This window comes from Falco rusticolus, chromosome 7, assembly GCF_015220075.1.
Source record: "Falco rusticolus isolate bFalRus1 chromosome 7, bFalRus1.pri, whole genome shotgun sequence".
NCBI classification, from domain to species: Eukaryota; Metazoa; Chordata; class Aves; order Falconiformes; family Falconidae; genus Falco; species Falco rusticolus.
In genome coordinates this window covers 31806224-31832212 of record NC_051193.1, presented here as the reverse complement: position 1 = coordinate 31832212, position 25989 = coordinate 31806224, and the positions used below count along the sequence as shown (strand labels likewise).

General features: G+C 46.4%; 2 protein-coding genes across 9 annotated transcripts in view; one reads left to right on the top strand and one right to left on the bottom strand.

Moving 5' to 3' along the window:
• Positions 1-2170: 2170 nt before the first annotated feature.
• On the bottom strand, positions 2171-13605 carry SIX4 (SIX homeobox 4). Its single transcript, XM_037394683.1, has 3 exons — positions 12735-13605; positions 10418-11106; positions 2171-8009 (listed from the first exon to the last, which is right to left on the bottom strand). Exons 1-3 carry the CDS (start codon positions 13598-13600, stop codon positions 7213-7215), a joined length of 2352 nt encoding a protein of 783 aa, XP_037250580.1. The 5' UTR covers positions 13601-13605; the 3' UTR covers positions 2171-7212.
• The window catches only part of MNAT1 (MNAT1 component of CDK activating kinase), a 125341-nt gene continuing 112876 nt past the window's right edge, over positions 13525-25989 (top strand). For 4 of the 8 annotated variants that reach the window (XR_005105321.1, XM_037394697.1, XM_037394696.1 and 1 more), the window contains exon 1: positions 14535-14688. Coding sequence is in view for 5 of the 8 variants with exons in the window: in XM_037394697.1 (XP_037250594.1) it covers positions 14600-14688 (89 nt within the window). In the remaining 3 variants the exon portion in view is untranslated. Of the gene's footprint in view, positions 13607-14533; positions 14689-25989 lie in introns of those variants that run through there. The other 4 variants (XR_005105320.1, XM_037394693.1, XM_037394695.1 and 1 more) reach the window with 3 other exon arrangements.

Sequence of the window (25989 nt, the reverse complement as noted above, 5' to 3'; positions counted from 1 at the left end):
AGATGAATTCCTATTTCTGGGAATCATTTTCCTTCTAAAATGTATTTTTGTATTAAAAATGTGATCTGTATCCATAACTGAGATATACTGTCCTAAGACTCCAGCCCAAAGATTTCTGCAGCCAGAGATCACAACAGGGGATGCAGCCCTGTAAGGAGACCTACACTTTCCAAGCTGTGAGCATTTATATGATGATCTTTTTTTACTGACCCAACCTCTGCCTCTTGGAGCAGGAAAATTCCCTTCTGATCTGGCATCAGGGAAAATCCAGCCAGAAACAGAAGGTAAGAAGTGTTGTTTCCCTTCCCAGCTAGTCTCCCTGTTAGATCAAGAGCAACCACCTATCTCACCGAACCTCCCTACTATCAGCTTTATCCCAGCTACTGCCTTGGCAGTCCTTGGTCCCCACTCCAGCAACCCCAGGCCCTGTGGGAAACGCTCAGGGAGCCAGCTGCCCACCCTTCTGAAGGTGCTGTCCCCCTTTTCTCCATCTGCGCACAAGCTGCCAGGGAAGAAGTAACCGTGGCTGTGTGTGGTTTTCTCGCCCAGGGTGACCTGGAACACATCTGCAAAGCCCTCCAAAGTAGCAGGAATGCGCTCCGTTAGGACATGATTCATCCTGCATACCGCATGGGTGGCTGCTCAGGGAGAATTTTGACATTTGCATACGCTGGGACTTACCGCTTCTCAGTTGCCCTCGAACCCCTGCACTTTGTCTGGTCGAGCGTGCGGCAGCTGCGCAACAGAAACCCCCTCCCGGAGGGGATCTCCCCCAGCTGGAGCCAGCCCAGCAGCGGTGGTTCTCCCCCCAGCTGCGTCATGGGGCAGGAATGAGAGAAGCCGCTCACAGCCAGGTTGAAGGATGGCTTTAGACCCTCAGCCCCTGCTCCAAGCAAAACTGGGATGGAGCTGCTGTCCAGGGCTTGATCAGGAATTTGATATCTGCAGGGCAGGAAAATATTATCACAATCCTACTGCTCAGGCAAAAACAAAGCATGGCAAAGGGAACCACTACAAACAGGACTGAGTCACGCGCGCCGCTTCTGGGAAGGAAAAGGAGTTGGGCAACAAGGCAATTGTCTCTCTCTACCTTAGGGCTGCTCCCGGCAAACTGGATTTACTTTGGCAGCTGCAGAGCGCAAGGCAGGTCAGCCCTAGGCAGAGAAGGGAGATGGTCCCAGGGCCGGGAGGTGACTACCTGCGCTTTGCCACCGGGCCCGCTGTCAGCGGCACCGCGCAGAGCAAGCAGGATGCAGCTGCAATAGATGGGAAAGACGGAGGAACTGTGAGTAACAGTAAGAAAAGGTAATGTCTTAGTAACGATTAAAAATATAATAGGTATATACAACTGGATCTAACCATTTAAAAAAAAAAATTCATCTCACAGACCTCATCTGGCTTCCTATGGCCTAAATACAATTTAGGGGGTGAAAAGGTGTTTTCCTGCTGGCATGTGTAGGCTGTTAAGTATCTCTAAAGTATATATAGCTTCATTGAGGGAAACTATTTCACCTGTACAGGTTAGTCTCCTTGAACTTACCGTCAGTCATTTTGGCATCAAAACCGTAACTAGGCAATCCTGGTACTTGGAGCACAAATCTAAAGTAATATGGCAATGTGTTTACAGCCTTTAATATCAAGGGAACAGAAATTTCAGGCTGTTCTCAGAAGTGCCAAAACCAGGCCTGATACCAAGTGCAACACTTTAAAGAAAAAATTCAGCAAATACGAATTTAGCAGATAGGAATTTACCCACCTACACAGAAACCCTGACACAGAAAGCATCCCAATGCCATGGGAGCCACCAGTAAACACTGACTAGTTCTCACTAGTAGGTGGGAATATGTTCCTATAGTATCTATCTAATTATGGTATAAATTTGGTTTCAGATACAGATGTAATAGCTAGGTTTGATATGAAACAGATTTATGGTTTTTAATTTTGTATTTTAGAAACAAAGTTAGGGTCTGAAAAAACCCACTCAAGCCAATAGAAAGTCTCATTCTAGCCTACGTAGGCTTTAGACCAATTCCCTGGTGAGCACAGGTGTTCCTAGGTGCCACCACCATCATGATGAGTCATTAAAAGCTGTTTCTAGTTTAGATTGCTTTTCTAACACAACATTCAAAGCCCTCACATGATATCCAAATAGAAGTATTTACACAAGATGTGTATAAATATAAAGTTTATTCAGTATAGTGTTTAGAAAAATAAGTTCACATCATCTCAGAATACAAATAAAACACTTAACTGTCCAGGCACAAACCCCTATTACAGTACAACAAACATACATACTTTAGATCTCTTTGGTTGGGTAATTAAGCACAGATATGTTTGATGATACACTCTGGGGCGGCATCACCTAACAGTGCAGTAAAGTCTCTGATTATTCCCTCCTCTAATGCATACATTCCGCTTAAGTTTCATATTTGTTGTAAGGCACAATAAACCCATATCACAGAAATAACTGGTTAGTTCTGGGCAAACAGTACATGCAGCAAAAGAACAATCATCCTCTGAATGTGAATCCTGAAAGTCAGAAGATTCACCCCCTCGAGTTCAGAAATTTAAGAAGCTAGTTTTAAATTATATGAAACATACAAGTAAGGTATAAAATATCCTTCAAGATAACTGCTAGGAGATACAGGAAGACTTCAGTTCTCCTTGCTTGTAAAACATCATTACTTTTGTTTCCAGAGTTATAAAATCACTATTCTTTTTACAATTTGAGATGCTTCTTGACCACAAGCACTAGGTGATTCATGCCCCTGTGAGTCCTGCACAAGTACTTTGTATGAAACTGGAGGGATACACCTTCTCGGTTGTTCATCTGCCCTTGCTAAGAAACGTGCACAGGCACTGGAAATCTACATACGGGAAAAGCTCCTGTGCACATGGGGCCAAATTCTGCCCTGTTCAATTTAACTAAGAACAGTTACTGAGGTGGTTTTGCAGGATTTAAAGTCAGAACCTGTCAAGTTATCATTAATCTCAGATTGATGGTAGTAACAATAAAGAAGGTTCCAGCCTTACTTCTGGGTAAGGTAGCTTTCCAAATGAGTCTTCCTGAATCCACAGGTAGGGTAAAGTAGTAAATGGAAAGAGGTATATGTTTCAATAGGCTGTGACTGTTAGGTTATAACTGTCTGAGTGTCAGCCTTCTGCACTGGTTCATACTGCCACCGTGTACTGGGCCAAATCCGTCCCTGACCCAACTCCAGTGAAATGAATGGACCATATTCTCGGCTGGCGTGAAAGTCAATGGAACTGTGCTAGTTTAGCCCAGCCGAGGACCTGGCCGATACATGTCCTTGATTTATGGGGCTGAAATGTCCTTTTAGGTAACACCACAGGAATAATGCTGCGAATAGTCCAGACAGAGCATTCAATTTAATGTATTTCTGGTTCTCTGCAAAACTCTGGGTGAAAGAGGCAGCCTTAATTAAAAGTAGTAAAGAACAAAGGGTTTTTTAACATCATGCTTTGTAGGAATTTGCTTAAACTTTAAGTGTATTTTTCAAAGCTGGGTCTGGGATCAGAAAAGTAGTAGAATTTGGCAATGTTTCCTGTAAGATTTCCAGTGGACTTACAAGTTACAAACATATGTGAAGCTGAAACGATCCTTTATTCTCATCTGTAACAGAGAGGGAGGGAGAAGGAATATGTATGACATACCTTCCATTTAAGGAACACAATGTGATAATAAGGACTGTGGGACTTGGACACTCACTGCCATTCATGAGTGTAAGAAATGAGCATCCACATCCCCTAAACACTGTGTAAAATCCTCAGTTTTGGAATCAGTGGAGCAATGCCTTATTTACAGCAGCCGAAGATCCGGCCCCAGATACTTTTCGGGGCTTTGTGTACTGTCTATTTAGAGCAGTTAGCCTGCTTGCTTGAGGGCCACATAATAAAAACTGACCCTTATTTTACAGTAGGATTAAAACTACTATTTAAATATCTATTTTAAAAACACTGTACCGTGCAATGAGTTTTTATATTGTGCATATGTACCTGCAGAAAACATGAGGTTATAACTACATTATCTGGAGGGAATGACAATGGGAGAAAGAAAGAGTAAAACATAATAATAAAATAAGTTACTTGATATCTGGAAGACTAGAATAGATTAATCTTACTTTGTCCCAAACCACTGCTTTTATGTACATCCTCCACTCCCACTGAGGAGCGGGAAGTCTATTAGAAGTACCAGACACTCCAAGATACGCACCACTGTAACAACATACAGAGTTTTCATGTCAACTGTGCTGCAAAGTCATGGAATTCAGAGCCTCAGTAACACAATGAATGCAAAGGAGAAAAAAATATAGAAAAAAAAGTAACAGGTACTGGTGTAACACCACATTCTTTTCAGTTATGAGACCTGATCGCATCAACAACAAGAGTGCTCCGAAATACTCTGTAGTTTGCCTCCAAATACAGTCTGAGCTTCACGGGCCAAATGTTAAGGCCCAAACAACTCCTTCAGAGCCACGCACACATGCTCCATTAATACAACAACGACACAGGGTCCTTCTAATTTTCCAAAGGGTTGAACAAATGAATGCAAAGCAGATACAGCTACTGTTACTGTCATCATCATCTTGGTTTTACGGGTGAAGAAGAGGTGGGAAGCAGATTGCTCATGCTGGAGCCCAGAGATAAACAAGCAGAGTGGAGAGGAGAACTTTGGACCATCAGATTCCCTACTCATGCAGAGATCCCATGAATGTGAAGGGAAATTGTGCCAAGGGAACATACAGCTCCACGTTCTGCTTGCGATAATCTCCACTTTAAAGCACTTGCCTTAGACACTCTTTTTGCTTGGGAGCATGCGGGGACAGCCAACTGCTAATGGGTTGTTTCTGTTTGCATAGCATCAGCATCTCCGTACAGCTGCAAAGCACACCCCTTGCACACTCGCTCTTCCCTTTCCCTGCAGCCCTAGAGACTCCGGCTCACAGCGTGGCCTCCAGTGCTCACCAAGAGCTCAGCTTCAAGGTTCCACAGAATACCTTGCAAAACGTGCTGTATTCAATATAGTGCAAAACAATAGCAAGGATGCCTACGCCATGCTCACAGCGCACAGAAAACCCCCTTCATTCTGCGAAGGCCTTCCACAGAACCAGTTAACACCAAGACAGAAACAGACTGGGTTTTCTTTCCTTTCCATTTTTTTGTCCTTTATAAATGATCTTGTTTTGTCCTAAACACAATTCAGAGCCCAAGAAGCTTATGAAAACATTTCCCATTGCCTTCCAAAGGCTTCAGACCAGGCTCCTGATGAGGATGAATACATGCTTTCGTTACTGTATATATTCACATTAGAATAAAAAAATAACAAAACCAAACCACAACGATTAACAGCATGTAATTTTTACACATCTGCATTCTTCTTAATATTTTAAAGCTTAAGGATGTGCTTTTCCATGCTACAAAAACTCCTCTGGAGGAAAGGTAAGACGTGTTCCACCTGCCCAGAGCCCTTCTGCCTCTGCTGTCCTCAGCACAGCACAAAGGGGCGAAGGAAGAGGAGACCCAGCTGCAGCCAGGCGGAGACCCTGCCTGCTCCCACAAGCCCTTTGGGCAGCTGCAGTTCCCCCCATCAGCCTCCACACGGCTTATTCTGGAAGGATATATAAATACACGCTTAAGTGCACTCCTGGATGGGGGCCTGCTTGCCTGAACAGCAGCTGAAGCCCTCCCACACGGGCTGTGTGGCCAATGGGTTCGTGTAAACATGGGGCTCCCTTCCCTGGCCTGCCCATCCAACCTTTCCTGCTCATCTGCCTGAGGCTAAGACCTTTCCCTCAGCATGACAGCTCAGCCCATGGTCCCTCTTTGGACTCCTCCTGCCCTGTTGACATGGTGCAGAAGGACCTATCTTTGGCTCTCTGCACCGCTAGTAAATGTCACCCATGATGACCGCAAGACTTAAAAACTCTTCTTACTCGTGCAAGTAGGGGCACTGAGGTCAGCGAGTCTACTTGCAGAAGTAAGGCATCAGGATTTGGCCCTGAGGACGGATATATGCAAATCAGTGTTTTTATTCCTCCTGCCACTGTGCTTTAGTAACAAAGATAAGGCCACTAGGAAGAAAGGCACATGGAATCCTGTAAAAAATACACAAAAAGGTTCAACTAATTCGCAAATTACTAACAAAACAAACAAAAAACCCCTGAACACAAAGACAGAGGGGGTAGAGACAGGGACCTCCTGGGTTTGTGAGACTGGGAGTTCATTTTCTAGTTTCAGTGTGATTAACATTTTACTTTTACAGTCTATTGCTTGAAAAACTACAAAAAAGTAAAACCTTGTCAGAAATAACTACGTTTACTTCCTGCTCAAACAATAAAAATAAATTAAACAGCCAGAAAACGTTTTTCTTTTCAATGCATTGTGTCTAAAGTGAAAGGGAACATAAACCATAAATAAAATCCATTGTACTAATTAAAAAAAAAAAAGTCTCCTTTATAACAACTGAAACAATATTTACATTCATACCGGAGAAAAAGCTTCTGAGTTGCATAATTAGAGTTTCAGATGATGCTTTTTCTGGTGCACTGACAAAATGCTAGCTGTAGCATTTAGAAGCCTGTACACATTTGATGCGAGATTTTTGGTTTGAAAGCAAGTCTGCTGGAAAAAAGCAAACACACCAGTAACAATATTACTTATGATTTTGTTTCATTTCTTAACCTCAAACAACATAAAAGTAGCCGGTGAGGTATCGTCTAGAGATCCTTAAAAGTTTCTCAATGCCCACGGACTAGAAGTAAACAGCAAAAATGACTGCATTGTTTCTACCTTTTCGGAGCGAGATTTTTGTTTTCTATCTAAAGTTAGGAGTGTATACTTACTGTTGAGAGTATGTTGTACTACGAAGAGTCTAGTTAAATTATCAGGGTAGTATCTCATAGCCAAATCTGTACCCATTCGCTCGGTATTTGCCCTGGCATTTTCTTTCTCCTTTAATCTGCCTAAGAGAAAACTGCATGCAAACCAAGGGTGGCAACCTAATTCCATTGCCAGAGATTCCTCTGTACATTGATTCAGACCACTTAAATGTTCTTCTGTTTTCTTTAAATGAAAAAAACACCCAAACCCCACCAAACAAAAAAACCCCAACAACCCAAAACAAACCCACTTTGGGATTGTTAGGGCCTCAACAGGAGACTTATCTATTAAAACAGAAAGCAAGAAAAAAAGTTACAAGTCTTGCATATCTTCATCCATCTGAACTGTCTGCAGTTTGGCAAGTTCTTTTTTGTCTGTTTCCAGTTCTTCACAAACTGTGTCAACCATGTTACTCATAACATACTTGGATTTTGAATCCATCATCATTAAATTGCCAGTTGACTTACTCTCAGCATTAGGTAAGAAATTCTCTTTGACATCAGGTACGGCTTGCAGAACTAACCTGTGCTCTCTGACAAAATCTTGATGTACTTGTGCAGAGGAGTGGCTGACACGGTCTCCACTTGTAGAAACTATTTCTCCAAGTGTGGGCTGTGCTGTAGAAATGGACAACAGATCTTGACTGGTAATGAGGGAACAGTTCTGAAGGGTTGCATAGTTAGTGTTGCTGATAGATATCACCGTAGAGGTACTGGTCACAGGCGACGACATGGACTGGCTCTCTGAGATACCAGAGTTCAGTTCTGCAGCATTTAAGAGAGTTGGTGGTGTGAGGGAAAAGTTATGTGAGGGCGTTACATTCACTAAGGAGGAGGCCAGGGACTGGAGTCCTCCGCTGGATATATTTTCAGAAGACATGTTTACATTTAGTTGCGTGTTCTGACTGACTGGCATCAACTGAGAAAACACAAGGCTTCTTTCCAGTCCTTCTTGCTTGACAGAGCCTACCGCCTGGCCTGAATTGGGAACTGTATAAACAACTGCACTTGGAGCAAGGGGGCTGAAGAAGACCTTTCCCTGCTGCACTGCTGAAGATTCAGTTGTAAAAGTTCCTCCATCAGACGTGCTGGGATTTACTGAAACGTTACCTAGAAAACCAGAAGCAAAAGAAAGGAAAACACAGATTATAGCTGGCAAAGAGCTGTGCGGGCGTTTTGTTAAGATGTTTTGGTCTTTTTCATGTCTGCAGTAATGCCACACAGAATAGTGTTGTTTGTAACAGGTGAGAGAAAATTTGGTATAAAGAAATAAAAGCCATTAATAGAAAGTGCTTCTAGAAAGGAAAAAAAAAAAAAAAAAAAAAAGGAAAAGGTTCTGGTATACGAGGTATCTTTCAGACTCTCATTAAGGGGCAAACAGTCCCCAGTCATGTGATTAAAATGAACGTGCTTTGGCCTTCGCTAGTTGCCACCACTCAATTTCTAAGAATAGAAGCATGAAAAGCTATTAAAGATAGTTCAGTGACAGACTACAGCTTGTGTGTGGGAACTGGAGACACGTCACATGAAATCCACTACTGGATTTCTGCTGGGCAGAATCTACTGAAGTCAACCTGCAAAAAAACCACCAAAACCCAGTAACTTCTATTGGGTTAACTAGGTAGTCTGTCCATCAAGCCCTCAGATGTAACGTCTTTCACCTTGCTTTATTGTGTGTTTCTAAAAACCTAACCCTACCACATCTACCACGCCACGAAAATTCACCCAGCGACTGCCTACCCTCACTGAAAGCCATGGCACTGCTCATGTGATGATGTAGCTAGCCAAAGCAGGAAGAGGCAGCCAGAGGTGACCCGAAGTTGGTTTTACTGGACATGCCATGAAAGTTACACCTCTCTTTCTCAAAAGCAGTTTAATCGTTATTTTAAGAAGCTACAGTTGGAGACACCTGAATTTTTTACAACCGCATTGAAAAAGCGTTTCTCACCTGGGGAGTATATTAACTCCCTATTAATTTCTGTTGATCAATGATGATTTTTTAGAAGATCTTACTCATATGTATAAGCTAGAAGAATAAAGCAAGACAACTTGAAGTTACCTGGCAGTAAGATATAATTTACTGTACTGTAGCTTGCTTAAAATAGCCTGCAGCACACCACTTGGAATAGACAGCCAGCTATCCATCCATCTCATGTTAAGAAAAAGAAATCAAAGCAGCAAGTACAGATCCTGACTTCTTACTGCACCAGGCTAGACACACAGTGGATCACTCTCCAGTGGGCATTGGCATTTTTAACAATGGGAAACATGTTCAGAGAAGAGCTTATTATTAATCCTAAGACTTTCAAATACAACAGTCCCACACTAGTTAAGGGACAGAACTTCCTCACCTTTCCTGGCTGTCCATTTATGCCTTGGAGCACACGGATTAAATGGCTTTTATAATTACAGGTCGTATTCAGACCAAATGTCTTCTCTTTTTCATCTTGTTTAAACTATGCACAAATAAATTCCAGTGACTGCGAGTGCCGCATTTTAGGATCTTTTAATTATGCATCCATTTAAAATGTATTTGTACAGCTTCAGTGTTCCTCCCTGTCTTACAGCAAGAATAACTCACATAAGCTAACATGAGCACAATTTGATTTTCATTATAATACTCACAGCTCCTGAAACTAGGGATTCGTTCCAGTTTCATCATTTTCATAACCAAAGATACAGTGGCTAATGAGTAACAAAGCTGTTGGGTTGTGCTTTATAACTGACCTGCTTCAAAACAAGGATCCAGAACTAGGCTTGTGCTCCCCAGGGATTCTTCCTGGCTGGCTGCAAGTTTCAGTCTATGGTATGTTAAGACAAACTCCAAAGCAAGCTTGGGGAGGAGCCTGCACACTTGGCACGTGAACCTGCCATGACGTATTTCCCTTGGACCGAGGGCAGTTTTATCCAAATACCCTCGCGTTTTCTATCTACAAGCTATTGCACATTTCTATTGTTTCCCTGCAGTTTAGCCTTTCTTAATTATAAGACAGAAAATGTAAGAGTGTAACTGCTTGGTCTTGTTGTGTCTATAGTCACTTAAAATTTATTTTTATGAAATGCTTTGGTTAAAAAAACCCAAAAAACAAAACAACCACCACAAGAACAACAGTAACAATTTCCAGCTGCTGCAATTTTCATCTTTATGAACCTTCTCATTAAAAGAATTCAATGGCAAATGGGGGATATTCTGAATTACTGAAACGTGTAAAGTTTACAGATATTTGTGAAGGCTGGTATCACAGACCTCTTGACAACAGTGTGAGATGAAAGGGCTGTAAATTACCAGACCTCCTTCTCTGCTCTTAGTAGAGGAGCTCAGCCTCGTGTAACAGTCTGCCCATGAGCATAACACACAATAAAGGCAAGCAAAAGGTACTGTTTTAGGTACTGCGCATGGCTGTGGCTGAGATACATTCCCAGTACCTTGGAGGAAAAAAGACCACAGCTTTTAAAACGCTATGTGTGCCTGATTCCAACGTTTTCTCATACCTCTTGCTGTAAGACAAAACTCTTACCTTGTGAAGCTGCCACAGAAACAGGAGGCAGCTGCAGAGAAGAAAAACCGATGCTTCCGTTCAGCAGCTGGCCATTTGTTCCTGAATTGGGGATCTGGACAATGCCATATTGGTTTATTTGGACAGGAGCAGTAAAAGTAACTACGGAGCCTCCATCTTGGGAAGCAGCAGTTTGTATGCTTTCCCTTTTCACCTCTGAGCTTGGTATCAATCCTGGAAAGGAGACCGGGATGTTGCTGGGGCTGAAGGTGGCTGCTGCCGCATTGGGGACCGAAGCCTGAAGGAGTTTGAAGTCCTTGACATCATCTGATGAAGACGACAGTATGTCAGTAATGGACACCCCATTGCTTACAACGCTCGACGTGGTTTTGGGCGAATTTAAGGTAACCGTCTGCGAAGCCCCCACGCTGAGTCCGTTGAGAATGACACCGTTGGGTCCCTGAAGAAAAGAGCTACCATTGAGAAAGACAGGAGAGGTACTGGCAGGCACGAGGTTTCCATTCAACAAGACGCCAGATGAGCTCAAGGCTATTTTAGTGTTTCCGAGCTGCTGCATGTAGACGGGCTCCATGTGGCTGGGAAGGCTGAGGCTGGTAACGCCATCGGATGAGCTGGAGAGCGGATGGGGAGATAAATCCTCCTGCCCCTTACTGGATTCATCTTCCGTGCTAGGGTTGCCGTCAGACTCGCTATGGGAAAAGACGGAGATGACACTGCATTACCACAGCCTACCAGCAAGCCCTGCACCCAGGGGGGCTCCTTGCTCCCAGGCACTTTGGGAGAGTTTTCCCGAACGATTTTTCTCCAGCGTTTTGCCTTTGCAAGGCACTTTAAAGGAATTTAAAGTCAAGGGGGATGTTTCTTAGAAAAGGGCACATCAAACGCTGGCCGAGGAGGAACTTTAAAGACAGGGTGATAGACTTGCAACCCCCCCACCCCCCGCCCCGGCCAGCCCCGCCGTGCGGGCGAGCCGGCTGCCGGGCCCCCCCGCCGGCCTGGGGTGCCCACACGTGCGGGCCCGGCTGCAGCCATTTGGTAACTCGCTGGGCAGCAGCTGCGGGAGGCGAGAGCGGGCCGGGAAGCGCCGCCCGACCCTCCCGGCTTCAGCCCGCCGCCCCCGCCGGGCCGACCCCGGGCCCCCGGCCGCGGGAAGGGGGGAGGCCCCGCAGGGGGCCCGGCCCGCGCTGCCCCCAGGTGCCGCCGGCGGCACCTCGGGAGGGGGTGGGGGGCGGCCTTTGTGCGGCGCCCCGCGGGGCCGCCCCGGCCCCGCCGAGCCCCTCCGCCCCGGCCCCGCCGGGCTTTTTTTGCTGACTGGTCCGCCCTCGACTGCATTTTTCGGTCGCTCCCTCCCTCCCCCCTCGCCCTTTGATGTGTCCCGCGGAGAGGGGGCCGCGGCGGCACAATCGCGCCCTTGGTTGAGAAATGCCTTGGGGCCCTCCGCCGGCCGCCGCTTTTTTCCCTCCTTTCCTCTCCTCTCCCTTCCTCCCCCTCTCCCCGCTCTTTCTCCCCCCCCCCCCCGCCTCTCCCCTCCCTTCCCGTCCCTGCCCCGGAGGAAGGCGGGGGGCGGGAGCAGGGAGGTCACCTCCACCTGCCCGCCTCGCGGCGCCGAGCCCCCGCCGCGGCCCCTCCGCCCGCGGGGAGGGAGGGAGGGAGCACGGCGCGGGGGGGTGCCGAGGCAGAGCCCCCGGGCCGGGCGCGGGCGGAGCGCGGCCGGGCTGGGGAGGCTCTCCCACCCCGCGGGGAGCGGCCGGCCGCGGGGCTGGAGGCGGAGGCCTGCGGCGGGCCGGGTCAGGCGGTGCGGCCGCTGAGGCCCGGCGCGGCCGGCCCCGCTCCCCCGCTGAAACCCGAGCCCGGCCCGCTCCCGAGTCAGGTTTCAAAACAGAGCGAGCGGCGGGACCCCACACCCCCGCGCGTCCTCCGGCCGCCGTCAATGATTAACTCTGTCAGGCGCGACAATTAAATAAAAACAAGGCGGGGAAGCGACCCCCCCCCCCCCCCGCCCTTCCCTTCGCCGCCGCGCCGCCCGGCGGGTCACTCGGCCCGGGGAAGGGGTGGCGGCGCGGGCCGGGCGCGGCGGGAGCGCGGGGCGGCGGCGGGGCCCGGAGAAGTTTCCCCGCGCTGCCGCCGCGGCGCGGCTCCCTCCCATGCCTGCGTGCCCGGGCCGGGTGGGTGTGTTGGGAGCGAGGGAGCGGGGAGGGGGAAGGAGGGGAGGACGAGGCGCACCGAAGGTAAGCGCCATGTTTGCAAGGGAAGAAAGAGCCGGGAGAGGGAAGGCAGGCAGGCGGGAGAGGGGGCGGGGAGGAAAGTTTGCCCTCACCTTTTGGACTGGGTCTCCGAAGGGTTGCGGTCCCGCTGCCGGCGGTTTTTGAACCAGTTGCTGACCTGGGTGAGGGACAGCCCGGTGATCTTGGCCAGGTTGCGCTTTTCGGCCGGCGAGGGGTACCGGTTCTGCTTGTAGAGCTCCTTCAGCGCGTTGCGGGACTTTTCCTTGAAGCAGTAGACCGTCTCCTCGCCGTCCCAGATCGTCCTGGGCAGCGGGTATTTCCTCCGCAGCCTGTACTTGTCCACCGCCCCCAGGGGTCTGCCCCGGGCTCGCTCCGCCTCGGTGTAGCGAGCCTTGTACCAGAGCTCCTGCAGGAGCGGGTGGTTGGAGGAGTCGAAGTTGTGGCTCTCCAGGATGCTGTAGAGCTCGGCGTAGATGCCCTGGTGGAAAGCCACCAGCGCCCGGGCTTTCATAAGGCTCTCGTTGCCACGTAGCAGATCGCTCGGGGGCAAAGACCACAGGAACCTGGCCAGGCGGTCCAGGTTCCCACCTTGCTGCAGCGCCTCGCACACGCAGGCGACGTGGTCCGGGGAGAAAGCCAGGGGGGTCTGCGAGGAAGAGGAGGAGGAGGAAGAAGAAGAAGAGGAGGAGGGAGACGAGGCAGCGTGGTGATTCCTGGCCAGGAGTTCCGTGTGGAGCAGTACCTGGTCCGCGGCTCCCTCCTCCCCGGCGGCGGCGGAGCCTGCGTGCTCCATGGGGAACGGGGCAGCGGCGGGAGGGGGCGGCGGCGCGGGGTTCAGGGCTCCCGCCGCGGCCCCGTCGGGGGGCACCTTGCTGGCTTCAGAGAGGATTTCCATCACATTTTCCTGCTTGATCTCCACCGCGCTCGTAATCTCGTCCGTGGGGGAGGCAGAAGACATGTTTCGGTTTGTTTTCCTTTTTTTTTTTTTCTTTTTCTTTTTTTTTTCCCCCCTTCCCCCCGTCCCCTTCTCCTCCTCTCCCCCCTTCCTATCTCTCTGGAAAGTCCACTCCTCCTCCTCCTCCTGCTCTCGGCCGGCTCTAGCCGATCAGGTTTCCTCCCGGCCACGCAATAACCATTAAAGATAGCTGCTATAGCAAAGTAGTGTAAACGGGCTCCTCTCCGCGGCTCCCCCCAACGTGACTCCCAGCCCCGCTGCAATACTATATGGCACCGCAGCCTGCTGGCCCGGCCGCGCCCGCCCATTGGCTGCGCCGCGCCGGGGGGGCGGGGGCTCCCGCGTCTCCAGGGCAACCGTCAATCAAGCGGCCCCGCTCCTCTCCTCTGCCCCCCACCCCGCTCCCTCCCCACCTCCACCTGGAGCGCGGCGCCCCACCACAGGGACGCCCCCGTGGGCGGCGGCTCCCCTCACCTGCGCCGCCGCCGAGCGTCTTTCCCCGGGCCGGGAGGGCGCTGGGCTGCGAAGAATGAAAACTCTGAGGGTGCGAGGCGCCGCCGCGGTAGTTACCCGCGGTGAGGTACGGCGTTTCGGCCGGGCCGGCAGCAGGGCTGAGGGGAGCCCCGCCAGGGAGCTACCGCCCCGCAGCGGCCTCCTGTTGATTATTCATTAGGCGGGAGCGCCCCCCGCCCCCCCCCGTTACAACCGGAGCTCTCGGGCCGGCCCGGCCTGCCCCCCTTCGCGCCCCGGCGCCAGGCAGGTGCTGCCCGGGGCGGCTCGTACCTGCTGGGCCCGGCCGCCGTGGCCCTCGCCGCCGCCGGCTGGCCCTGCCTGATAGTGCTCGAGGCCGGGAGGGGTGCGGAGCGAGCCGGGCCGGGCCCCCGCGGCGGGCGGAACGAGCAGGGCGGCAGGCGGTGCCGACGGGCCCCTTTGGCGGGGGCACCGCGCGGCGGAAGGCGGAAGGCGCGGAGGGAAGGAGAGAGGGAGGGGGAGGCGGCGGCCATGGATGACCAGGGCTGCCCGCGGTGCAAGACCACTAAGTACCGCAACCCCTCCTTGAAGCTGATGGTCAACGTCTGCGGGCACACGCTGTGAGTGGGGCCGCCGCCGCGCCCTGAGGGGGGCCGGGGGGAACGGACGCGGTGAGGGGAGAGGCGCCCCGGCCTGGGGCTGCTCCTCAGCGAGGGGGACCGGGCGGCGGGGCCTGAGGGGAGCGGTCACTCGCCCGGCCCCGCCAGTCCCGTGCGGGCGTTTGCGAGGCGGCTGCGGGCCGCCCTGTGCCCCCGTTGGCCTCTCCCGGCGGCAGCGCTGCAGCCGGCCGTTCCGCTAGGGGCCGGGGGCTGGGTCGCGGTGCGCGGCTGAAGCACTGCTGGCGGCCGCTGCTCCGGAGCGAAACGCTCGCGGGGAGCACACGGGGCCCGGCTGTGGGGCTGGTCACCGGCTCCTGCCTCGAAGGGGTGTGAGGCCTCGGGTATGAAACGCGGAACGTGGAGAAAGATACGCGTTCATCAATTTAAACACTTATTGTTTCTATTTAATACTGTGCTTGGATAATTAAGGAAAGAGCCCCACCTGGTTTCTTTTGGTTTTTTGTCGTGTTAATCCTCCTGAATGAGGAATGCTTTGCCTGAAGGCTTGATGCTGGTTTCAATGTTGGAAAATCCTCTCGTGAACCTGTGGTGATTGTGTTGTTTACTCATTCGGTATTTTTTTGCAGCAAGAGTCATGGTTTTTTTTCTTTTTCCCCAAGGTTGAAAGGTTAAATAATTCCCACCACTGGCTTTAGCTGATTTAAGTCATATGTAGTCTGAACTCATTCACTTTCAGATCTGGATGTCTTCAGTGTGCAAGTTTTCAAGACTAAATTCTTTCTGGGCACACATTTTAGAAGCCTCATACTGCAGTAGTAGCCCTTTCTGGTTTTTCAGTTGTTTTGTTTGTTTTTTGTGTCTTTTCATCTTTCTGGTGATGTGTGTATTGAGCTATTTATATTTTCAAACTACATGTGAATTACATTCAAAAGATGCAGCCCAAAAGCTTTTCTTAACTTGATATAGTACTGCAAGCAAAGCAGAATGAACTGGGTTGCAACAAAGGATTTTAAGTTATTTCCTTAGAAAAAAATGTTAGTTTTCATCCAGTTGCCTGACTTGCGTTGCTACGAGGGAAGGTGTGGGAAAGCAGCAGATGATCTCCTGGTAGTGGTGGTATAGGAGAGGGTGGTGGTATCAGGAGTGCCCCATTGGTGACAGTGATGCTGGCTGTGTAGAAGTGCAGCATTAGTTGGAGTTCAGAAGGTAACAGCCACATTCAGCCAAGGCTGTGCAGCTTTAAAATGATGCTTCTATCTTCTATTTCAAGGAAGATCGAAGGGCTAGTGGTCTAGATGACCTTTTGCTTTCAAGCTCCTCCAGAGCCACTTCCAGCAGAGGACAGCATGTTTCAGTTTGCTCTCCTGCTTTGGTTTTCAGTGGGTTCTTTTTGTAGCTGAGCTTTGCATAAGAAAACTAGTCATGTTTCACGCTTTACTGGGTCCAGCTGCTGACACCGTATTTGGGGTCTTGTCTTGCTTTCCTTGTTCCTTGCCAGTTGCCCAAGGACTGCCTCTGCTTCCCCCAGCTCTTGTTGTTTGCACTTCTGCATTTGCCAAGCATTTTATCCAAGGCCAGATCAGTAGCCTGCATTCTGCATGGCCCAGGGTTGAGCCAGCCGGGTATCTCTGCAGGGTGCTTGCCAGGAGAGGCCTATGCAGGCCCACCCAGTCTGACCTTACCTGGACCCAGCAAGGTCTGTTAGCCCCTCCTTTACCTTCCCAGCAAAGTGTGTCTATGCAGCTGGGCACCGCTGTTTTAAAGTGTATGTGTAGTGAGGGTAAAGTTGAAGTCACTGTGTGCGTAGGATCTCTGGATTTCTTTGTTTTTGTTGTAATTAAGGACTCAGTCTTGATGTGGTTCAAGTGGGGTCACTTTTCCACTGTAATATCATTCCAATAATTCCTTTAAAGGTTATGTTTTTATCATTATTTCCATATGATGTTACAAAGCCTTAATGGTGGAAGTAATTTTTTAGTAATGGTTAATAAATTGTCATAATAACTGATCTAGAAGCTGGAAGCTCAGATGAGGTACCTGTGAATGAAGTATGAGGGGAAAAAGGGGAGGTAATTGATATTTGTTCTTCCATAAATTCACCGTGTTTCAGGCATGAGGAAAGAATGTTTAACTCTCAAAGCAAGTGAGCTAATATAAGTTTCTGATGGAGATTTACCCTTCTTAGGCAATCTATTCCAATAGTTTGCTGTTCTTGCCATTGAAAATACTTCTTCTAATTTCAAATCCAATTTATTTGATATAATTTAAGCATTTAAGAATTCTATTTGTGCATTTTATACACCTTGTGAACTCTGTTACACCTCTTCTGTAGGAATGTGTCGCATGTTTTGGGGGCTTTCTCTTTGGTATTTTCCACACTTAAGAAATCCCATTCCTTCAGTCTCATCTCTTCAGTGGTTTTTTTTTATTATTTTTTAAAATTTTTTTTTCTTACATCTGTGGGCTATTCTCACTGCTTTTCTTGAGGCTTTTTCCACTTGGTTTGCATTTTTCTGGAACACTGGAACTGGACACGGTGCTCTATCTGAGTCCTTAGTACAACAGGCAGAGCCAAAATTACTTTGTGTTCTTTTCATATGATACTTGCATTTTGTATATCTTAATAGGACAATGAGTCTCTGCATATTTATTTATCTTTTTTCAGTGATATGTGTGATTTATGTTCTGCATAAGCCCCAGATTCTTTAGCGCTTTACCACTCAACATATCTCTGGGCAGAACAGTATTTAACCTTGCCTTCTGTGTTGTGTTATGCAGCTGATTATTCTTACCTTTTTGCTCTGTCAAACAACATATTTCAAGTGACTTTTGCACTTGCTTCAAGTGACTTTGGATTCTGAGTCCCTCCATTAAAGTGCTTGTGACTGTCCCAGATTTTCCTCTGTTAACTTAAGAAAATGACCTTTCTTTCTGTCCTGATATTTTCCAAGAGGTCTGGGAGATCTTCAGAGTTATTGCTTGTGACCATAAGAAATTAAAGTAAAGCACAGCAAAATACAGGCTTGCCTGCAATAGGTTCCTTGCTAAATAGCCTTCCCACCCCAAGTTACCTTTTGTAGCAGTGGAGAATGCTAAAAGATTAGAGCTGTGTGAATGGGCTCAGTACCTATTTTCTCTCTGACTGACATAATGATAACTTATCTCTGGGTATGGGTTTCTAGTCATCTCTCAGTACTTCAGCATGTACTGCATTCGTTTAGGTTATATGGCTGTCAGTTTAAGAGTGTCAAAAGTCCAGTTAAACCAAAACGATATTGCCTTTAGTTGCGGTTTTTCTACCTATGTTGTTACAGTGTCATTGGAAGAAATGGTATTTGCTTGATAAGATTTGTTCTTAAAAAATTTTGTGTTGAATCTTAACGTTTCATTATCTGAAATACGCAGGTTGTTTGATTATTTCAGCATCTTCCCAGGATCTGTTGGTAACCCTGGCTGGTCCATGTTTCCCTGTGTATTTGGTTTCTTGTTCTTTAGAGGCAGGTGCTTTTGCCCTTCTTCAGGCTGTTGAAACATAATGCAGAGAGCAGAGATGATTGTTGAGGACTGCGTTTGTCAGTTTTCAAAGGGTAAATATATGTCTACCAGATTCGACAACCTTGAAGTACTCTTTTAATGCTGTAACCCCTCAATATAGTCCATAGGTTTATGGAAGCTTATTAGGTTGTTTGCAGAAGCATATTGCCTTTATCATGCTTTCTGTTTGAAGTTTGCCAACAAATACGCATGGGAAATTCAGAGTCTTGTCTTTGTTGCCTTGGGAGGTTTGGAGCAGTTGCTCTAATGTGTTTCCCAGTTCTAGCTTGCGTTCTTGCTCCTTTTGCTCTGGTATGAGTTACGTTAGCCAGGTAATACATTTTAGTGAATGAAGATCAATACAGAAAATGTCCCAGGTATTTTGGCATCATCTGTTAGAGATTTTTCCTTCTCGTTGAATAGTGGGTCGATGTGCTCCTTTTTAACGGCTCACTCTTTCACTGCAGACCTTCTGAAGGAATATTTTCATGTTACCTTCAGTGTTGCCTCTCAGTAGTTTCTTTCCTAATGCTTTGATCTTTCCCGTTTTGTTAACTGTGCTGTTCAGTTTATTAAGTGACCTTCAGTGATTTGATTGTGCAAAATCTTTTGAAACTCAAATCATTAAAGAGCCTATACTGTAGCGGAGATGATTTGTTGGTAAGCTTCAGATCTTCCTCCTGGGTTTCAGATAGCTTGTGGTTTTACTGCTAGTTCATTTTCTTTATTTTGTAGCACTGTTTTGCCCTTCTGAAGGATTGCAAGAGTTGCCTTCTTATGCTTTTTGTCAGCCGAGTTGTTTCAACTTTCATGTTCTTAGCTGGTTCTTCCCCTTTGATTAGAATGAAACTAGAAGAGCCTTTTTTATTGTTGTTTTGGTTCCTTTTTCTTCTAGTCTCCTATATAAACAAAGTTAATCCCAAAGTATTTGACAGTTTGTTGGGCAACGTGTGGCCTGTTTGTTCCTTCTTCTCTGACAGAGGCCTGCAGTGAGGGTTCCCCTTGCTGTGAAGTCCTGTGCTTTGGAGATTTGGCTGTTCTTTCTTCTCCCCTTCCCCACTTAAATCTCTCATCTGGGGTAGATACTATGTGTTAGAGTGCCTGTCCTGGGCTCCCATCTCTCTCTTAGTGTGACCTTATTCCTGCCAACACGTTTTGTCTGGATCTTAGCACCAACTTATGCAGATAGCATTTCTCCTCCCTTGTCCTTTACCTGTGTCAGTGTGCTTGACCCTATGTTAGAAGAACTCACAGTGACTTTCTCCTCATGCTGCATGTTTGCCATGCTCAGTTTCCCTGTGGTCAGTGGGGCTCTGTAATGTGTTCGTGGCCACTTGTGGCAGGACAGGGTTCATGTGCTGATAAGCACAGTGGTGCCGTGGTGGAGATAAGGTACAGGCAGATGAGTGCGAGAGTGAAATTGGACAGTGTGTCTTGACTGTAAACATCCTTCAAGTTGGGCTTCCGTTGCAGTTTATTCCAACGGAACTAAGCCAAGCCTTACTTACAGTTATGGCAATGGGTTTTTTTGGGGGGGTTATTTCTTAGGATTTTGTTTTCCTTGGTTATTGCTTCTCAACCAGTATCACCAAAAGTGTAATACCATGTGTTTTTGGCATTAGAGTAATGTTAAATAGGCCTTTTCCACTATAAATCTTCCCTGTCACTGGAAGGGAGAATGATAAATTAGCAGTTAAAAGTTGTTCTAGGATGAGACTTAGTATGGAAATGCTCAGTTCAAGAAAAATGAATGTCTTTTAAAGTTTATTTTCTTAAGTATAACAGAGGTTCAAGGCATCAGATACTTGGCTTTAGAGATGCTTTTGTGCAGGGGAAAGTGTGTCTGATTATGGAGCAATGCTTGATTAAAGTTCTGCAAGTTTGTAAGGTGCACTGATGGTTTTGCCTTCTTTTAAAAGTTCACTATCAAGGATTGTATTCAAAAACCTTTGTGTGTGCATGACCATGTTTGATTATTCAGGAGGTTCCTAATGTCTTTTCTGAGCGTACAGATGCTGGGTGTGTGCTTGCCAATGGAGTTGTAATCCACCTGGCTTCATTTGAGACCATGAATTATCTTTTACTCTGCCTGCCTGGATTTCATTGCCTGTGTTGAGTTTTAGGAGGCAGGTTAAGCATATCCCACTGATTTACTTACATAAAGAGGAAAGGAAATGCATCCACCAAAAGCTGCATTAAAAGAATGTTAAGGTTGTTACTGCAAACAGGACTGGGTAAAGAGATTTACTGTTGGCTGTAAACTTGGACCATATGGTCTCCAACAATCAGACACAAAAGTCTTAGGTAAAAAAAGTAGTTAATTGGGGCTGCTGGTTTAGCTTTGTTGTCCCACTGCCCACTATAGGGAGGAGGGGGGAAACTGGTACGTAAAGCTCTCTTTAGGAGCCAGTCTTGCTGCTCCAGCTACCTGTGACCTATCCTGACTTGTAGAGAGGAAATGTGGGTGTCTACAGACCAACGAAAGGAAAGAAACTCGCTTTCCTCCCCAGTGTCGTACCAGCTGTTGTGCTGTCTCTGCGAAGTGTCTTTCCCATGCTTGACATCTCTGGGAGACAGGGGCACAGGTACCAGCACAGCCTCTGCAGAAACTGATAGGCTTGATTTCAGCTGCTGCCAGTGTAGTATTTTTCAGTTTTCTGCAATCTTATATGGTAGTTAATGAACTTGCTCTGTTAGAAGCTTTTCTGGTGCCTTTTTCCTGTCTGAGAGAGACTTAACGGAAAGGTGTCCAGACTTCTTATTAAAATGTCTTTTTTTCCTTTGTTTTCCCAGAGGGACATGTGTTTATTTCTCGTTTAATTTGTTAATAAGGTTTCCAAATGAAGACAGCAAAAACACCAATGCTTACTATCTCTAGGCCCGGCTTTGTGTTGCTCAGGGGAGACATCAATTTACCGAGTTGTGTTGTGGGGATTCTGTAATCTGCCCTGCACCCTGTTATGACTGTTCCAGGGATTCATTAGGGGGTAAGTGCATCCTCCGAGAACATTAATTGCAGTGCCAACGGCTGCTAAAATGAAGAAACGGAGGTTTCATTATTTGTATATTTATTTTAATGTTAGGAGCATTTGGAGTTTTGCGGCTGTCAAATTCCCCAGGAGTTGGAAGTAGGAACATCCCTGGTGAATAGGGGGGAGAGGGGTTTCATGCCAATGTGTGGGGCTGGAGTTGTTGGAAAAAAGTTCAGAATCTTCTTGTTTAAACTCCTTCCAAGTTAAAGGATTGCTTGGCTTCCTGCTGCATTCTTCTCTGCAGTGTGGTTCAAGAAAATGCCTTTCTTCTAAGATGGGGGGGGAAGCCCTGGAGACTGTGGAAAATAGCGTAAAATTGTATTTCAGCCAAGTGAGTTTGAGTGAAGAAGTCTAACTAGAGGTAGGCAGTGAGGATCTGTCAGACCTGTAACTTTTACCTTGAGCATGTGGGAATTAGGTGCTTAAATACATATTTAATTTTATTTGGCAAGCTTTTTTTCCTAAAGAAAGTATCTTACATGCAAGGTATACAAGCACAATGATACTGTAGTCAGGGCTGTCATTTGGAATGTAAAGGTTGGCTGTGGTGTATATGATTTTTAGGGCACCAGTTTTCTTTTAATACAAAAGTGGTATGCGAGCTCGTGAGTGTAGATGGTATGAGTAGTGCTGGTTGAACTATAGAAATCTGCATGTAGATGCAGAACTTGTGAACAGGCAGCAGGCACAAGGAAAGAGCCACCAGCCTCTGGTACTTACTGGACCCTTGCAGGAGCTGATCTAGCTTGCTAACCTAGCAGAAAATAAACTTTTTTTTTCAGGTTATTGTGGTGGTGTTTGTACAGGTCTAGTGAGTTGAAGTGGCTTGTGAATGGTTAGACAGGCATCAGAGATGGTGCAGGGTAGTCTGTAGGAGCATGTGTCCACAAGTAAGGTAGGAATAGGGTTGAAGGAAGAACCTTCCTATAGCATAATGGTAATTTAGCTTGCACCATTTTGTGAAGCTGCATGCTTAAAAAGCTGGCTTGTCTGAGAGAGAAAGTGCTCTGTTTTGTCTCTTAGGCTTGTTTTCTTGCTGCTCTTGCCATATCACATCTCAAATTAGATTCCTGGGTGGGAGATCCTTACTTGGATGAAAAGCATAAGTACTCTTGGTGGACTAAAGCAGATTGGGACTACATATAGCTAAAAATCTCAACCAGAACAGGAACTTTGTGTGGTCCTAAAAATGCCTACTTTGCTTTGGGGAGATAAGTAATGAAAACTCTGTAATGTATTTAATTCCCAACAATTTACATCTCAAGAGAATTCTCTTCGTTTCTTCTGGGGGAGATGGGAGACACGCCAGGGAGGTTTTTAGTCACGTTTGTCAGTTCTGCCATGGGAGGTTAGATTAACTGGTGCTTATTTGAAATAGTTGCACAATCATAGTCTGTCTGCATCCTCAAAGTGAGAAACTTTTTAAAAGTGGAATGTATTCTCTCAGAAAGAAAGCTTTTTCCTGACTTCTTAGGGAATAAAAATCTAGGTCATCTTTCTTCTGTGTCTTTTTGGAGTTATTCCTGTTTTTATTAATTGGGATTAGATGCTCTTTGGACTCCGTTCCATCCCATTACTCTTCCAAAGTCTCTCCGAGTTAGTCATGGGAGGTGATTAAATCACTGCTGAAATGCCCAAGAGGTTATTTCCTTCTGCCATCTAGTTTTGACAGTGAATATTTTCTTTTAAATTTGGCTCTGAATCATGGTCTTAATACTTCTGAGGATCAGAAGTGGTGTTAATGTTTCAGTTACATTATTCTTTTGGTTTAAAACTGACATATTTAGAAAGTCTTTCTCTGAGCTATCAGTTGGCATGTCTGCTCAGCAAAGCTTGCAGAGCTCTATTCTTCATTTCTATTAAGTACATTTTGGAAATTTAAGTTGCAGTTCTGCTTGTGAGATGTGACTTTGGCAAAAGGAAAGCTATTGCTTGTATCCTGGGTCTCCAACGAGTAAATTGAAAAGTAAAATCTTCTTTGATTCTGAAAATTCAGTCTGGCTAAGTCTGCAGCCTGGGATCCTGCAGATGGCTAATGGGTTTGGGTGTCCAGCTTCAAACATGCTCGACCCTTTTTGTTGGCTAAATGCTTACCACGGTAAGGTTGAGTATGGTAAATGTTCAGTATGGTAACGGTCTAACACAGGTGTGGTAGATCTCTATGGTTAAAATAAGCGTTTCTCAAAAAGATGGCAAACACAACATTTTAAACAATTTGATATTAGACAGCTTTTTCTTTTTTCTTTTAATTGCATCTACTGCATTATAATTCAAGCCAACAATTCTGTGGGTTTGTGAGGAAGAAGGACATTTGACTTGCTTCTGTGTGGTTGCATTAGCTGTCAAATGTTAATAAGCCATATGCATAGATTTAATATTTATGAAATTAAGCAAATATATTCGTGAGTAATTTAAAAAAGCATGTCTCAGTAATTGTAAATTCACAGTAGAGCAGATCTGAAAGGTCCCTCCTGGCGTACTCAGGAGTTGCATTTGTGTGTGTGCTTTTTGTTGGAGGAAGGATTGGTTTTTTTTTTCCCCGGGACAACTGAAAGCGATGTTTGAAGAAAAGCTAGTTCAGCAACATATCCAGTGTTCAGATCTAGTTAGGAAATTAAGAAATAAAGAAAAAATGTCTTCCCTGATAGTAACAGGGTATGGGACAGGCAGGGTGCTGAGCTTGTGTTGTGAATGCCTAAGTTTCATGTTGCTGGTTCCCTTTTTGGTGTGATGATATACAGGAAACAGTGGATGTTTCTTCACGGAAAGGCCACTCTGGCTGTAGTAAAAATCATAAGTAGTAGTCCTTAGGGTGAATTGAATTTTGTAATGACATCTACTTGGTTTTTCTTTTTCAAAATTTTTGCAAGAATTACATTTTACCAGACCAGATCTGAGCAGAGACCTTAGGAATTGCTCCGGTATATGACAAAATTAGACTGTAATTGTTGTAGCCAAGAACATTTTTTGATACTTGAAAATTATATTCTAAGTTGTTCTTCCTTTGAGTATAACACTTATTGGGGGAGAGAGAATTTTTTGGGAATTCTTGCAGTCTTTTTCCAGTGGAATACAGCTAAGTTCAGAGAGGTGAGAACAAGATGCCTGTGCCACAAAGGAACAATGAGCAAATTCATCTGATCTGATAAATATTTTGGCTCCAAATTGGGAAACATGTAGATAATGATTCTTGCTGTTCCCACAGTCCTGCCACAATGATTGGCACTCAGGTTAAATTCTATATCTAAGCATTTGCAGAACCCTGGACTTAATGAGAGCATGACAACTTCTTCAACATTATAGAGGAAGACAGTGTTTCTGCAGAGAGTTAGGAAATAATGGGGATGGGGCAGAGTGAGAAACAGGTGTTTTTTTGTTTGTGTTGTGTGTTTGGTTTTTTAAGAAGCAGTGTTGAGGTAGAAGTTCCAAAGCCCTAAGAATATTCGTGTCTCCATTTTTTTATTAATGCCAAGCCAGGCAGCTAGGCTGTCAGTTTGGGTGGCGAAGAAGGACTGGTGTTCCTAGACAGCAAAAGGCAAGGGAGTGGTTTGGCTAATGTTGACACCTCCAGACTGCTGAGCTGGAATGGGAAGTGCTGGGTCTAATTGGGCAGGAAGGTTTGGCACTGGGGTTAAATGTGTCGTAAGAGCCGTTAGCAGAGCTGGGGTGAAGAAGGATGACCTCTGGTCCCAGACAAGTGCAGGCAGACTCTCATTTAGTGTCTTTGTCATCCTTACTTGCAATGTGTTGTGTGTCTTCTGTAAATAAAAAATAGTTACCTTTGTGGGGATTAGGAGCTGAACAATTTGTAGGGGTAACTAACAACTAGATAGTCTTTAGTGTGAGTATACGAATAGCCCTGTGTGAATAGAATTGTTCAGATTCTTTTGGGAGTAGCTGTCTGTAGGCTTAAAAAGACTAAAAAAAGTAGTCCTTACACACCTTGGATGGTGTCAGGGAGGACTGTTGATGGCAGTTGTGTAGTTTGATAGGCCTGTGACTGATGTACTGTGAACTGGAGGAGGGAGGCTGCCTTTAAATGCCCGAGATCCCCTTTTTCCTGGAAAAAAATGAAAAGTTATCTTTAGTTTTGGGATATGGTTGTATTCTGTAAGGGGGGGAGAGTGGTTAACAGAACTGAGAGCAGTGGCAGGATGAGTTGCTGTTGCTGTGAATGTCATCAGCTGAGCAGACTTGCAGGAATTGAGGAGCTGGAGAGATACTTGTCTGTTGAGCTTGATCTAGAATTACTGTGTTTGTTTGAACCCTTTTGTTTCCACTTTTGCAACAAACCCTGGGCTAAAATTTTGCTAAACAAATCCCTGGTTTTGGGGAAAGGTAATACAGGACAGAACAGCAGACGTGGCCACACTTAGCTGTCTCCACATGGGCAGTATCTCAATGGTGTATGAGTGGAACAGCCCCATGGAGGTTTATTTCTTGTGGTGAGGTTAGGGAACTCAAATTGCATGGAGTCTGTGTGGGAACCTTTGCTGCTAGCTGACAGCTTTTGCAAAGGAGCCTTCTCTTTTGCAAGGAACATGTGAGTGGGAAACATCTCGTGGCTTTTTGGGAAACTCTGTTATGCTGTAAGGGTGTTGAAAGGGGAGGCTGACTCCCAGTCTTAACTGTGTGGCAGTAAAAATCATGAGGGGGGCTTGCTTAGAGGGAGGGGTATAACTATGTGAGGACTTGGGAGGAGGGGTGATGCCTGGGCTAGAGGAGGGTTTAGGAC

Bases quoted from the DNA above. Each gene is read 5' to 3' on its own strand.
- SIX4 (XM_037394683.1), bottom strand. From the start codon at position 13,600: ATGTCTTCTGCCTCCCCCACGGACGAGATTACGAGCGCGGTGGAGATC. The intron at 11,107-12,734 runs GTGAGGGCAAAC...CTTTTCCCATAG, and splicing joins TCGGAGACCCAGTCCAAAAG to CGAGTCTGACGGCAACCCTA. The intron at 8,010-10,417 runs GTAAGAGTTTTG...CTGGTTTTCTAG, and splicing joins TTCTGTGGCAGCTTCACAAG to GTAACGTTTCAGTAAATCCC.